The sequence below is a fragment of the Balaenoptera physalus genome, assembly GCF_965194825.1.
Source record: "Balaenoptera physalus genome assembly, chromosome: 6".
In the NCBI taxonomy this organism is placed as follows: domain Eukaryota; kingdom Metazoa; phylum Chordata; class Mammalia; order Artiodactyla; family Balaenopteridae; genus Balaenoptera; species Balaenoptera physalus.
This window is the reverse complement of record NC_138885.1, coordinates 60,124,853-60,140,481: the sequence shown is the minus strand read 5'-3', so window position 1 is coordinate 60,140,481 and position 15,629 is coordinate 60,124,853. Positions and strand designations below refer to the sequence as shown.

Here is a 15,629-nt window from a genome sequence, read left to right as displayed (position 1 = left end):
TTTCTCTTTTGCATGAACTTAAAGCAAAGATAAAAAAACTATAATGCCTTGAGCCCCCAAACACATTTTTGTTTGCCTCATGCAATATTGTTTACAATTCTGAATTAGTGTCTGAGATTTATAAAGCAGAAGATTGCACACACACATGTATAATTTTGCATATTTAGGATTTCTCATACAATATCAGATCTGGCATCACTGATTTGCATGCCCAAAATTGGCAGGTCTCTCACACTGCCTAGCCTCTGTGGGGGGTTTTGGTTTGTGATCCCTGGCTTCAGGACCCCTGTGCAATTAGATGAGGGCTGGATATTAACGCTTGGTGGGCCACGGGAGGCACAAGTCCACAAGTTGTTCTTTAGGATGATTATCCCGCATCTAAGGGGTAAGACAGAATGAGATTGGGAGAGAAACATTTTTAAAAATATTGCACACTAACTTCAGAGTCAGGTAGAGAACCTGTGAGAAAGCTTTCCATCCCTCAGTGAGCCAGAAAAGGAGGAAAATCTTGGCCTGAATCCACAGGTTATTAAAAAAAAAGATAGGCAAGGAAGTAGGTGAGACCATTTAGAGAGCTCACAGGAAAAAAAAGAAAAAAGAATTAGATGCCTTGGAATTGGCCCAGAACAAGAGATGTCCCCAGAGATGTGTACTAATCGCAATCTCTTGACTGTCTATGCAATTCTTTACACCCAAAGCTCTGCAGCATCCCTCCTCCTGCCATGTGGTCTCATTCTGCCTTTTCCCGATGGAACCTCTTCTCAAGCCAGCAGCTTAGAGCTAGAAAAAGTTGACCCCACTTCTGGCAGAAGATAGCGTCAGGGAATTTCCCTAGTTTGAATGCCAGGGCAACATCAAGGGGAGAGAGGTATACCTTGCAACCCAACTTAGAAGTCTGTTACCATTTTCAGAGTCACACTTGCTTATACACAGGGATAAAGTTTCACATTGTCATTATACAGAATTCTATTTAATTAGGAATTACGTAGGTTTTTGAATCTATGTGTAAAGAAAAAATACATATATATATGTATCTCCTTTCTTTGGGAAAATATGTTCGAAGTTCCAAACAATTGACCCCAAACACATTTTTGGATCACAGTGTAAGTACAAGTTGAAAATTGCCTCTTTAAATTTTGAGGCTAAGGCATAAGTGGAATCAACCAATAGTATATTCTGCATTTTTCTATTGTTCATGATCATTGCTCACCTTCCTCTGTTATTTCTTGCTTTTGCCAGTACATTTACTTTTAGAGCAGTAAAATTGCAGTGAATTTGGAGTCAATCCTGTGATTTAGCAATTTTTCAATAATGTTTAGATAAACACAAAGCTGAGCATTAGGTTTAAACTATTTAAGGAACAAGAGCCCTAGAGTGAAAGAAAAGTTAAGATAATGGACATATTTTTAAAAGAAAACTGGAAAACTATGGCTTGTTAAATTCAGTGTCAAACCTGAGTAAAAAAATAAGCAAACACTTTCTAAAAACCCAGAGACAAAAAAAGACTACTAAATAGTAACGGGTACAGATTCATAAATAGCAATCCTACCAAACTGTTATAACCTAAGTGTTTCCTTATTGACTATACAGTTAGATAATGGGGAAGGATTTTACTCCAGGTACACAACATGAGAACTGTTAATAAAAACAGATTCACAGCTCTCCTACTTCAGACTCACCTGAGTTATTTATTAAAAGTACAGAATACTAGGCATCAGAATCTGACCTACTGAATTGGAATCACAACACCTCTGTGAACTTAGTGTACTTATTCCCATTTTTCAAAAGAGGCAAATGAGTCACAGGAAAGTTAGTAACTTGTCCAGGATCTCAGTGCTGGAAGGCAGCACAGCCAGATTTTGAGCCAGGCATCCAATTCCAGAGTCTGCACTCAATAAATACGTAAGTTAAAACAAATCCTACTTATGTTTTTCTAATTTGCTTTCCAGACTATTAAGCTTTGATTATCAGGGGTGTTTACCTGTTTGGGTTTTTGTTGTTGTTGTTTTCTTTTAAAGCTAGAATTGACTTTTACCTGGCAAGGCTTGCTGAAGACAGTATAAACTGGCAGTACAATGAATGGTTTACGCCTAGGTCTGCGCTGCCCAATTCAGTAGACATAAGTCATGTATGGCTATTGTACTTGAAATGTACTTGAAATGTGGCGAGTTCAAGTCTCTGAAGACGTACAGTTGGTATGACAAGAGGATGTAAACTATCTCAATAATTTTTAATACTGACTTCATCCCCAAATGATAATTTACTGGATATATTGGGTTAAAGAAAACATTATTCAAATTAATTTCATCTGCTTCTTTTTCTTTTTCTAAACGTGGCTACTAGAATATTTAAAATCACATGTGTGGCTTAGATTTGTAGTTCATGTGATATTTCTATTGGGCAGCTCCGGTCTAAGTAAACCTTCACTTACCCTTCTAGATTTTCTTCCGTTAGTATAGATAGTTGAACATTTACTAGTTTTCAAGCTTCTTGGGGTCATAACTTACTATTTACCCCAAACTACTTGGGGTCTTTGTTTTCCTTATAAACTTTAGCACAGAGCTTTGCAAATATTGTGCTAAACAACTAACACACATCTTCTGCATTGAAGTCAATTGAATTAACGATTGAACTGAGAATGAGATCCAGGCTGCTCTCCAGGTGTCCACCACGCTTACACATATTAACAGCTTATCATACAGGGACTTCATAAATGCTACTTGAGTTTGGTAGCTGTACATGAAGAGATAAGTGACAAGCCTGATCAAAGTCTAGTATGTGAAGAGAGTTACATTCCTACAAATGTGTCTTTAAAGTGATATTTTATATACAGAATCTCATCTCTAATTCAGTCAAAATGCTGTTTTGAAATTGGTTCTGAGGCACAGTATTATTCTCAGGTTAAAATGATTTCATGAGTTTCCTACAGCCTTGAGCTGTAAAAAAAAAAAAAAGCCTTTTTCAAGCTGGATACTACTATATCAGCCATTTCTCCTCCACCATCAATTTTGAAGTTTTTCTTTTCTATTGAAGCGACTTAATGCAATAAAAATTGTCCTGAGTAGTTATGTTAATGAAATTTGTATTAAACTAATTAGATTTAAAGGATGCTAAAATACTTTCCTCTAATAAGCCATTCAGTACATTCTTTGAAAATGTCAACACTGAACTTGTACACTTAGAATGGACCAGATGGTAAATTTTATGTTATGTGTATTCTACCACAGTAAAAAAAAAATGGGGCAGGGGTAATAGTAACATCTTGGCTAGTCTTTTAATTCTTTCCTTTTTGATCCCTTTCTTATCTGTGAAATGAGGAAGGCAAATATCTTTATGTTTGAAAATTCTAAGGTTACTTGACCACTTGTAAGTAAACAGTGTTCCCTTCTGACTCTCTTCTCCTTTCAATACTATCAATACCATTATTTGGGGAAACATGTGTTTGAGAGTCTTTAGGGGCAAGTATCCTTTCATTAATCCTCAACACTTAGAAACTAAATGTTTGGCTTCTTCTCTGTGCAAGTAAATATAAGGAGGATGGATACAGATAGATGAGGAAATAGATACAAGATCAGTTACAAATAGCAAATTTGAAGTTCTAAATGGAACTTACTGACATAAAAATGGTAACAGAGTCAAGATTCTAATATTGGATTGCTCTATAATTCAGCTGTTTAAAATGAATCCATAAACACTTTAAAGCAACATTTGTGTAGTTTGTATGTAAATATATGTTTCAACCTGGGAACAGCAAAGTCCTCACAGAAGAAACCCTCTGAAATAGTCCCTCAGTGCCGGTGTTATCATCAGCTTCCCAGGAGCTCTATCAAGGATGTCTTATCTATCTATACGGCTTGTGAAAAATTAAAGGAGAACAAATATTGCTGTACAGGAAAACCTCATTAATTCCATTATACATTCTAATTGTAAGCACTTACACACTGTACACATACTTCTTATAAATATGAAGTTAAAATACATTCTTTGAATTTTTTAAATAAATAAAGAGAATATACCCTAAAATCAGTAAAAGTTTCCATCTAAGGCTTGAACAATTGGGAATTTTGTCCTTTTGCCTTTAACTTTTGTGTCAAAATATTAATTCCTCTATGTGAAAGGACTTTTAGATTGAGAATTATTTATCAGCATCAGGGTGCCGTGGCTTTAGTTAGCTTTACCCTGCTGAGTTCTGGCCCTTTGCCCTGCCTTTTTGGGTTCCTCTTGGTTCAGCTTCTGAGTCTTGTTTCTTTTTCTTCTTGGTCTTTAGGGCAGAATTTCTTTCTCTCTCCACCCCTTTCTTTTGGCCTCTGCAGCTTTGCCTTTGGTTTCATCACCCTCTTCCTCCATCTCTTCTACTTCTTTTTTTGTTAGGTCTGCTCATGGTTTGGGTTGGGGGGTGGCCACAGAGTCAAAGACACAGGTGATCTCTTCTGCACGTGGTCTCATCTCCTCAGGATGAGCTGGATTATTATTCTTATCCACTGAGCGACAATCAGTACCATCTTCATCCCCCTCTTCCTCCAGCCCATGATTTAGGCCCCGTATGGGCTGTAACTTCTTTTCCAAAATTAGGCTTGTAATATTATTTGAAATGAGGGAATTCTTATTTTAAAAAGATATATTCTATGTTATGTTTTTACTGGCTCTCCCACTCCCAGACCACAATATTTCCATCAGGTTTTACTCAGCATAATCTTGGGGAAAGGAAGCATAGGCAGTTGGTTTGCAAGGTGGACCATATTCGGTCCTGATTTAGCTCACTCAGAGCCTTTCTGTGTCCTTGCATGTGTGTACTCCCTAGGGCAAAGGCATTTGCATTGCACAAGTCTGTGCACATTTTATGATGATCTCACAATGCCATTTAGGGACAGGGGCACTGAATGAATCAGAGCAAAAGAGCACTAAGTTTTGTAGACACGGGTGACTGCTCCTCCAATAGGCACAGGTGAAACTCTCCCCTCCTACAAATGGACATTGTGACACAGTTTTCTTTGTACTCTGGACCCACAGTCCATCAAAGATGAAAGTGGAAATATGGAGTCAAAGTTAGACGTAGAGCAATGCATCTCAAACTCTCTGTTGTGAAGGTGAGGTTGCTATTCTATAAAATACAATAAAATTAATTTCCAGAAAGTTGAAATGAAAAACAGACCTGCAAAATACACCCTGTCTTTTTATTATTACATTCAACAGATGTAAAATTAGTCTGTCGAATTGCCTTACAAGTTTCTAAATACTTACTCTCAAATCTTGTCACAGATCAGGAACAACTTGGAGACCAGCACTGGTTGGGGGACCATTTTCACAGCCCTGATTTAGGGCACTCTTACATATACCAGCCAGGAAGTGCTATTTTCAAACAGCAACTCAGTAAATGTTTTGGAGTAATTACTCTATTTCAATTTAGAAAACCCTGAAGGTAGAGGAGAAAAGACATGAGAAATCTATAAATGACCTGAAGACTAAATGTAGAGAATAAACCCTTGTCAAAGATTTTTAGTAGAAAGTAAACATAAGGTTAATGCTTGCTATGTCGTAATGTGATCTACACAGATACGTGTCCTTAGTCAGAAAAACAGTATTTTTGAAGAATGGGGTTTAAATTTAAAAGATTTGGAGTTCCCTTCTCAAGATATGTTCTTCATAGAGAAATAGGTTCCACTCCCCCCAGTCTGAATGTACATAAAGGTCTTAGGAAACACTGAGTCAGAATCCTTGATACACGATTGTATGTTGCTGCTTTGTTTTTTGTTGTTGTTTGTTTGTTTGTTTGTTTCTACACACTGCTAATTGTGCTCAAATATGTCTAATTTTTAGAATGCCAGTTCCATTCACATCCATGGATCCTAGATTCTGCAGGGGCTTTGAGCTTTTCCTCTAAGAAAGCACTACATGAAATAGGCAGCCAGTTGGGACTAGAATTCAGTGTGTCAGCTAACTCAGAAATCCCAATACAGAATTTAGCACTCCTGGCCAACGGATACTCTCCAGGGAGCTTGGCCTCCAGAAATCAATTATTGGATTACATCCATCTAACCCAAGACTGGTTTTGATGGTGGCTGTTTTTATTTCCTATTACAAATAGAGTGATAATGTTTATTTTATAAGCAGAAATGGTAAAAGAATATTTATTTCAAAAATATTATTTGTTTTACTGAATGATTTTGCATTCCAGAGCATTAATTTTCAAGATATTTGAAATGGAAAAGCTGAAATCGCTGTAAAAGGAATGTAGTGTCCTAAGATCTGTAGAATGAAATGATAACGTGCACCCATTTGAGACTTTTTCCTTTAACTCAGATATTTAAAATATTAAGAAAACAAATAAATTACCTTGGCTAACTGTCTTATATACGATAAAATTGCAGGTAAGTATCAGGTCAAAGGTGAGTTATACAATTGGATGTTGTCTCTAGTTAAGAAGAGATCCAGTAACAGTTTGTCTTCACGGTGCGCATCGAAAGTTGCAACATTGGAATAATTCATTTTGACAAGTGATAGAAGGTGGGTAATAGAGTTTAAATGGTTTATACTTTTATACTTCTATGTGTTCCTATCTTACAGACTTTTATAGTATTGAATAAAGGGAAGGCCATCTTCCGGTTCAGTGCCACCTCTGCCCTGTACATTTTAACTCCCTTCAATCCTCTTAGGAAAATAGCTATTAAGATTTTGGTACATTCATATCCTTTTCATGCGATCAGTATTAGCTATTAGTACATAATCTATAAATGCTTTGTAGCTAAATGTAAAATTAACTTGGGAAATGTCCATATTCTGTGGTTTTATCACTCTCATTTTGTATTTTCTTTGGTCATAAAAGCCTTATTCTTAAAATTTATTACATAGATGTCACTGAAACTTACATAGTCTTTAATATTATATATATACTATATATATATCTTTCAAATATATATTATACATCAAAGTCTTTAACATTATACATATCTTTCTAAAAACACTTATATGTATCAAGTCCTACAAATCTAGTGTAAAATAGCCATATTTATTTTTAAGATATTGTACAAAGTTTCTGATTTTCTAGAATTTGCAGTGAATAATGATATAATAGCAAAAAATTTACATCCAGAGCCAATATAGAGCTGTCTATAATACAAAGCATTTTAGTGTACCTTAGAATTAACCTTTAAGCATATTTTCCATGGGAGAAGATCAGGGGGCTTTGGCCAATATTTAGCTAGTTTTTGAACTTTCCTAATGAAATCTGTGAGGAAGTACTGGAATATTGGCTTAATTGCAAATTTAAGTCATTGAATTATAACTCTGCCGTGCAAAACTGATTGCTTAGTAAGGGCTTTGGAAGTTAATGAAAGACGCTGAGATTGTATTTCCAAGTGGTCTTTAGGGATTTGGCTTTGAGATTCTCATTGGTGTTAAAAAAGGATTCTGCAACTAAATTCATCTGTTCATATTCATTGGCAAAAACCTTCACTTCTGATTATGTCTCATTTGGTGGCTTTGGCAATAATAAATATAGAAATACTGTTATAATGATCATAAACTTACACTACCTGATTTTTTGAAAAAAGATTTTAAAACCTAAAAATCCGTTCTATTTCTAAACTGATAGCAAGAGATTCCTTATGGTATAAATACGGCATTATTAAAAATCAAAGAGTTGAAACACAAAATTTATATGTTCAGAGTTTTTACATTTATGGAGGTTTCCTCATCCTAGTTTGTGTTCCTAGTGCCATCATGTGGTCATTTGATGAAAACTTTCTTTTTCACATACGGAAAATTTTTGCTTTGGCAGTAAACTGTGGTGGAAAGAATATTGGATGTGAAAGTAAGAAACCTGTGTTTTAATCTGTGGCCAAGTTATCTAATTTCTTTAGAGCTTACGCATTATTTCTCTAATTTCTAAAATATAGGGATTAAACAGTTGTTTTTTAAGGTCCCTTTCAGCTCCATAATTCTGTTATGTCATAGTTAGTTATTGGTTTTAGCTAACACTTAGATCATGTCTACTAACATACAGACCTGTTTCAAGTACTTCACACATATTAACCCATTTAATCTGTACCTCAAACTGATGAGTTCCATACCTGATTAGCTCCACTGCATAAAATTCAGTAGAGACACAAGGAGCTTCCGTGGCACAGAGAGGCTGAGTGACTTGCCCAAGTCACTTTTATGTTGCTAAGATCACCTTTATGTTGAATTTTAATTACATTCACATCATGTTAAGTCATGGCCTTGAAGAATATTCACTTTCAGTCTTATCCAATGCTGCTACACGTTTACAAACTCAGTTGAAATAGAGCAACCCGACCCTTAACACCATGCTGTACTTTAACTATATAAATTTTAATGTATTCAACTATATTGTATCACACGTATTTAAGAAATTACAATTCTGCAGGGATGTGCCTTCCTCAACAATTTACTATTTTAATCAACTAAATTAGTTCAAGTCAGTGCTCTCTGCTCAAAAACTGGACCACTCCAAAGTGCCCACTGTTTTCCCCCTAAAGTCTTCTGGGAGGTAAATAGATTGATTTAATAATAGTAACAAAAGCCGCACTTTATACTTTTATAAAGCTTTCTCATACATTATCTCACTTAATCTATACAACTACTCTGTGAGGGTGATATTATTATCCAGATTTTATGGATGACAAAAATGAAATTTAAAGAGATTAGATGACTTGCCCATAGGGTATTTGGCCCGGAGTCCTGGCCAAACTGCAGGTTGAGCTTTTCAATGTTAGTTTTATGTAATATGATACATGGATTTGGGTTTTCTTTTGTGTGTTCCTTAACAATGACCTACATTATTCAGCATGCTAATTATGTGCACTATTTTGACGAACTGTGTGTTTATGACAATGAGTAACCCTCCTGACTGGACAAAGAATGTAGAGTAAGTTCAACTTAACGTTTTAAGCGACCTACATGAGTATGTATATGTGTGTGTGTATAGATGAATAGCCATACAGACATATAGACATATATCTATATCTACATATATGTATTTAGTATTTAATCTCTCTCCTTCACGTGTACTTGGTGGTTACCAGAAGCCCATCATTCTTGGACACTCGCCACTTTTCCTGTAGGATCTACAGTGACCAAAGCAAATGTGATGAAAGTACTCGCAGAAAGGAACCAATATGGTAGACCTTGGTTCCAGTTCATTTCCAGATGAATTCAGTGAGTCTTACACTTGCCCTAAAAGGATAATATTGAGCCTCACAAAGTTTTCACTTCCATCAGACACATCCACTCCATGCCAGGCCTACATCAGTTTCAAATGTGGTCACCAAAAAATTCGCTGAAAAAAAAAAAAGCCCACAAAATTTGAGATTTTCAAACTTGAAAATTTAATTGACTGGGGGCTAAGCTAACCAAAGGGAAAGTTAGGGTAGGATTTTCAGAAACCAGATGCATTACTAATTGTATTGATGGGCTCTGTTCTGGGATACTTTTGAGGCCAGAGAGGCCAGATGTGTGATAAGTGCTGCTGGGTCTGCTTGCATGGCCGGCGTGGTAGCCAGTATTGCTTTGTGCCTGCTGACCCTTAAAACAGCCACCACGGGGGTGTTTCCAAGGGCTTTTTCCCTTCCTGGAAACTTCCAGGTTGGACCCAATCAAAAAAGGGATAAAGATTCTGAAGAAAATAAAAAATTTATATACAAAGGATTTCTAAAGTATTAAAGCTACCATGTGAGGCCCACAGGTCTCAAGTTGCCCTAGTTGCCGTGATTTCATTCTCCAACTTCTGAGTCGAAGATTAAAACTTTGGAAACATCTAGGTTTCTACTCGGAAATATCTAAATTTCTGCTCATTTAAACTGAGTAGAAGATTTAAATTTTGGAAACATCTAAGTTTCCAGTCTAAGACTCAGTATTTTATTCTAAACTAAATTTTCACCTCTTGTGACCTTAAACTTACCCACTTTTGATGTTAACAAAATTCTTTTTTCCAAGTAAGTTAACCTAGCTTATCTTAAAGAAAGAGAAAAACTTGAGACTAATTTGTCAATGTTCCCTCATTCATAAAACATGGTTGAAATTGAGTTTTATTACTTTCTAAAGGAAAATCATTTTATGCTTCTGCAATATTGTTGATCAGCTACTCCGTCATGTGAATGTACTGGGTAATTCTCAGAGGCTCTCTTCATGTATGTCAATACTAAGACATTTCAGATACACTTTATACAGTATGTGGTTCTCACCCTACTCTTAGGACAACTTAAAGCCAACTCTTCATGTGTTAAGGAGTTGAATTTAAATTTACGGCTATGTTTTATTTCCCTGAAAATAATATTAACTTGCTTAGATTCGTTTTATAATATTCGTCTATTCCCTTAATGGAGTGACAAGTAATTGAAATTGCTGTGAAAGAAAATGATTAGTTTATCCATTCTTTTTGGGCACTTGTCTCCAGGTACACTTTCACAGGAATATATACTTTTGAATCACTTATAAAAATTATTGCAAGGGGCTTCTGTTTAGAAGATTTTACCTTCCTTCGGGACCCATGGAACTGGCTCGACTTCACTGTCATTACATTTGCGTAAGTGCCTTTCTTGGAAGCTTCAAAAGAGACTATATTTTGGCTTCTATATGTGCTCATGCTTTTGAAGAATAAGCTTGCTTTAACTGTAGAATATTTCAGTGTGATTTATATATTTAAGCTCTGGATTTTAATTTAGCGCAACAGAGGTCAAAGTGGCATTTCACTTTGGCATAAAGGCTTTGCAGTAATTGAAATTACAATTTTCACGTGTAACAAACATCTGTCAGCAAATTTCATACATGCTGCTTTTTCAACAGGTGCACAAACACACACACACCCTAATATGAAAGCATAAATGTATTCATAATACATCTGTGAAAACGGCTTTTTAAAATTACAGCCAGAAACAATTCTGCTTACCCTACAGATTTCCATTGACCTTACCCACGTCACACACTCTCCCTTGCTTCTTTGGTAGAATAATAGAAAATAAACATCAAAACATTCTGACAAATCAAACTAATAGAAAAAATAAGGTAGTTAATATATTATGTATTTAATATTAAATTGTTATTTCATCAGTCAATTGATAATTAAGACATATAAACAAACACACTCTCTCTGCCTCTTCCTATATCTTACCTGATCCTTTTCCTTTCTTCCTCTCTTCTTTCCCTTTATAATTTTCTTCATCTTTTTCTTTATATTAACCTTCTTATCCTTATTTCCCATCCAGATACACTCAGTATTATGCACAATTTCTGCAGTCCTGCTTTTTTTATTTTTGTCTAGTGATATACTTCCCCGAAGAAGAAGACACTCAGAAAAGTAACAGAAGGCCACTCAGCAGTAGGTAAAATTAGAGTGTGGAGGAAGGTGGACCAATACAGTTCACTCTCATCCTTCAGGAGCTGACATTCTTGGCCTCTTACAGGTGTAAGGAGGTGGATGGATGGGCAGAGGAGAAATGGTGCTGATGTTCTCGCGGCTCCGGATGCTGCCTATCTCATCTTAATTCCATATCTAGTCAGGATGATTCTTCACCATTCCCTCTGGCCACAGCTCAGAAGAAGGCATATTGGGGCTACTGTTTCTTGAGAATAAAATAGCAGTAATGGCAGGAGTAACCATTGGGCCCCCATAAAATATTGTTCTTAATTTGCCTAGCTTTCACTTAAGAGTTACACTAGGAAATCCTGATCACATACAGATAGGCAGTAAGTCAATCTGTCTAAATTTCTCTTGGATGATTTCATGATTTTTTTTATAAGAGTATTTTATGCTATTACCCATTTGTTTTTTGGTTTTTTTAAAATTTTATTTATTTATTTATGGCTGTGTTGGGTCTTCGTTTCTGTGCGAGGGCTTTCTCTAGTTGCGGCGAAGGGGGGCCACTCTTCATCGCGGTGCGCGGGCCTCTCACTGTCGCGGCCTCTCTTGTTGTGGAGCACAGGCTCCAGACGCGCAGGCTCAGTAACTGTGGCTCACGGGCCCAGTTGCTCCGCGGCACGTGGGATCCTCCCAGCCCAGGGCCCGAACCCGTGTCCCCTGCATTGGCAGGCAGATTCTCAACCACTGCACCACCAGGGAAGCCCTGATTTCATGATTTTCATGTATTTTTAAAAAAACTAATTCCATGACACTATAGCCAAGAATTATTTTCTTTCTACTTAATTCTCCTAAATTACACATGATATCGATTGTATTGCTTTTTGAAATGGCAACAGGATTGTGTGCATTATGAAGTTTACATCTAGTTAACATCCTTAAATTATCTGAGTAAAGAAAACCATAGTGATAGACCCTAATTTCTAAATTGTTACTTACAATATTATCATTCAAAATCACCAAGAAGGTCTTTATAAATGACCCAAGCAAATAATATAAATCCTGCTTAAATCTTGAATAACTCTTATTTAATTCTACAGGTATGTAACAGAATTTGTAAGCCTAGGCAATTTTTCAGCTCTTCGCACTTTCAGAGTCTTGAGAGCTTTGAAAACTATTTCTGTAATTCCAGGTAAGAAGTGATCAGTGTAAAGCATAAGGATCCTTGCACCTACAGCTCTTTCTTTGTATTCTGTTATTGTGTTTGTATGTGAACTCCCTAATACAGATATGTGACAGAGTTTGTGGACCTGGGCAATGTCTCCGCCTTGAGAACATTCAGAGTTCTCCGAGCACTGAAAACAATTTCAGTCATTCCAGGTGAGGGTTAAACACTGAGGCTCACCCATCATGTTTTTTTCAGCAACTGTCTCTTTTCTTGACATTCAGCATTACAGAAAATCAGGGGTCATCATCATTAAAATCATCAAAATCGTAACTATCAAAATTGGGTATTATTCAGAAAATGACTCTTATTATTTGAACATAAAATTTTATGTTTTCACATTTTTCATCATCCTTGGAGCTTAACAATTTCTTGCATGAGACACTGTAATATACAGTCTATGTGATTTGCACTTAGAGATGTGCTGGGTTTTTTCTCCACATCAGTCATACCAAGGATTTGTTCCATATCAAATGTACCGATCTGTAATTTCTTGTTCATTTTAGGCGTTGGTGACAATGTATATACAATGTAAATCTTAATATTGCTTAAAAAGACAAGGGAATAAGATAATAAAGAGTAGCATGGGTCTGCATGGAGGATTATTATTATTATTATCATTTTTTTTTTTGGCCGTGCCATGCAGCTTGCAGGATCTTAGTTCTCCAACCAAGGATTGAACTCGGGCCACGGCAGTGAAAGCGCCGAGTCCTAACCACTGGACAGCCAGGGAACTCCCCAAGGAGTTATTATCCTAAAGTGCAATTATACTCCAAACCACTTCCAGTTTTATAGCAAAACCTTTCCTACTTATGAATAGGAATTTTAAATATTTTTATTCACGTAATTTGTTATAAAACTGACAACTGACCCCAATGAAAGAAAGTATGGGGAAAGTTTCATTAGCAAAACGGAGAAATACAAGACCTTAATACAGGCTTTGTGAAGACCATGAACTTCCAGCTATTTTCTCCCAACCTAATGGGATTTGGATCTTCATTTCATGGTTTAGATTTTTTTACATTTCCAGAGTTTATTTCCATAAGCACTTCAGCCTTCCATGAAGTGTTGCTCTCCCACTAGCATTGCAATCATGTTCAGACTTATTCATGGAGTGTATGTTTTCAAGAAAATTGTGTGAAGCTTTTGGTATTTCAGACATTCTAAGTCTTCATAGTAATAACCTTCTTTCTTTCAGGCCTGAAGACCATCGTAGGGGCCCTGATCCAGTCGGTGAAGAAGCTCTCAGATGTCATGATCCTGACTGTGTTCTGTCTGAGCGTGTTTGCACTGATTGGGCTGCAGCTCTTTATGGGCAACCTGCGGAATAAATGTGTACAATGGCCTCCCACCAATGCTTCCCTGGAGGAACATAGTGTAGAGAAGAATATAACTGTGAATTACAATGGCACACTTGTAAATGAAACTTTCATTGAGTTTGACTGGAAGTCATATATTCAAGATTCAAGTAAGAATTACTGTGATGTAGGTTTATTTTTTCATTGTTGATCGTCTTTCCATCTAGGCATGGAAAATTTTTTAAATGATTGCATAACAGGTTGTGATCTCTTAATCACCTTATAATGGTTTGCACATACATTTAATTATTTTATTGATAACTATGATAACTATTTTATTGATAACCCTATGGGAGGCTGAAAAATTCAGCTAGAAAGAAATTTTCTTAGGATATTGGGTTGCTGTACATTCTTCTCATCACAGTGTACAATGCTGTATATTGTCTCATTTGAGACAATCAAATGGCATAAAGTATTTGAAAACCCTTTGTAAACTCCAAAGTATTACGCAAATGTAACCCATTAAACACTAATTGCAGAATGTGTTTTATGTACCAGAAAGTGCACAGGATGCTGGGAAAATAATGGTGATGGCACATGATTCCAGGGTGCTTATAGTTTACCAGGTTATTTTTATTGTTGTGTTATGGAAAGCATGTGAGACCTAAAGGTTAACGTTATTCTTACATTTGTAGAATAAGAGTTAAAAGTAGTATTACATCAAAGAGAAGAAAATGAGAGTCAACGTTTAGGAGAGAGAAATTAAAAATGTCATAAAACTGTGAAGTTATGAGAATCAGTTTATCTTTATTTCAAGAGTTTAGACAAAATAGTCAAACGTTTAAATAGTCTACTCTAGAAGGTTGAAAAAATAATTGGCCTGATATCCTCTTTTTAAAGTGACAGTAAAATTAACAATTTCTTTTTCTATCATATAATTTTAGTATCTGCCAGTAGCAATATTTCAAAAGCACAGAGAAAGAACATGACTCATGAAAGGGAATGTCCTTTTAAAGGAAAATATTAAATATGTAAGACTTAGACTCTAGATGTGCTTAAATATAGCTGTATCTATTATTTTAAGGTGATGAGTAATTCTTAGAAAAAAATCAAAGAAGAAAGAAAGTCTTAGTGACTGGTTATGTGGAAGAAGTAGGATTAGTCATAAAGTTTACTTACTGGTGGTTTGATAATTCTTAAAGTAATGATAGCATAATAAAAAAAACTAATCAGTGTCTTTTTATAGTTATAGATCTGGAAAATACCTTGGTTGATACAGATGAACACTTCCATGATGTTAGTGACATGCCAACAAATAATTTGCAAATAATTGTAAATCGCTGGATTAAGAGAAATGCCTTAAGAAAAATACATGTCAGAGGAATACATGAAATGTCCCTTATTCACTTCACAAGATCCTTATAAGCCCACTGCTGTCACTAACTCCCTGAAATCTGCTTTTTTTGTTGTTGTTGTTTTAATCTAAGATCAAGGAACTGATTATGAGGATGTCACTTAGGATTTATTCACTCTAGGGAAAATTTATTGGACTCCATTTTTGTTACATTCAAAATAAAAGAAGTCAAGAATATCTGAGGCTATTTTCAGCCCTAAAAATCTGTTTCTTATCATTTTCTCTAATAATATTCCATCTGTTGAACAAAGATTATTTTAAACTAAATGCAAATATAAATAAAATGGTTTACTTTTGAAAGTAATAGAAAATTAAATTTATTAAAATTAAAGATAAACATTATGACTGAAAGTTATATTTTCTTCAGATTAAACTTCT

General features: G+C 35.6%; 2 protein-coding genes and 1 long non-coding RNA gene across 6 annotated transcripts in view; 2 read left to right on the top strand and 1 right to left on the bottom strand.

Annotated features, from left to right (window-relative positions):
* LOC309662410 (sodium channel protein type 1 subunit alpha-like) overlaps positions 1–6,720 on the top strand; it is an 89,041-nt gene extending 82,321 nt beyond the window's left edge. For all 3 annotated transcript variants that reach the window (XM_082465226.1, XM_082465228.1, XM_082465227.1), the window contains one exon: positions 6,565–6,720. In XM_082465226.1, coding sequence (XP_082321352.1) covers positions 6,565–6,717 — 153 coding nt within the window. In that variant the 3' untranslated portion in view covers positions 6,718–6,720. The remainder of the gene's footprint in view (positions 1–6,564) is intronic.
* LOC309662482 overlaps positions 1–15,629 on the bottom strand; it is a 437,456-nt gene that overhangs the window by 405,150 nt on the left and 16,677 nt on the right. The gene's annotated exons all lie outside the window — the stretch shown is intronic.
* The window catches only part of SCN1A (sodium voltage-gated channel alpha subunit 1), a 70,219-nt gene continuing 63,388 nt past the window's right edge, over positions 8,799–15,629 (top strand). For both annotated transcript variants that reach the window (XM_082464863.1, XM_082464862.1), the window contains exons 1-4: positions 8,799–8,887; positions 10,415–10,543; positions 12,603–12,694; positions 13,738–14,007. In XM_082464863.1, coding sequence (XP_082320989.1) covers positions 8,808–8,887; positions 10,415–10,543; positions 12,603–12,694; positions 13,738–14,007 — 571 coding nt within the window. In that variant the 5' untranslated portion in view covers positions 8,799–8,807. The remainder of the gene's footprint in view (positions 8,888–10,414; positions 10,544–12,602; positions 12,695–13,737; positions 14,008–15,629) is intronic.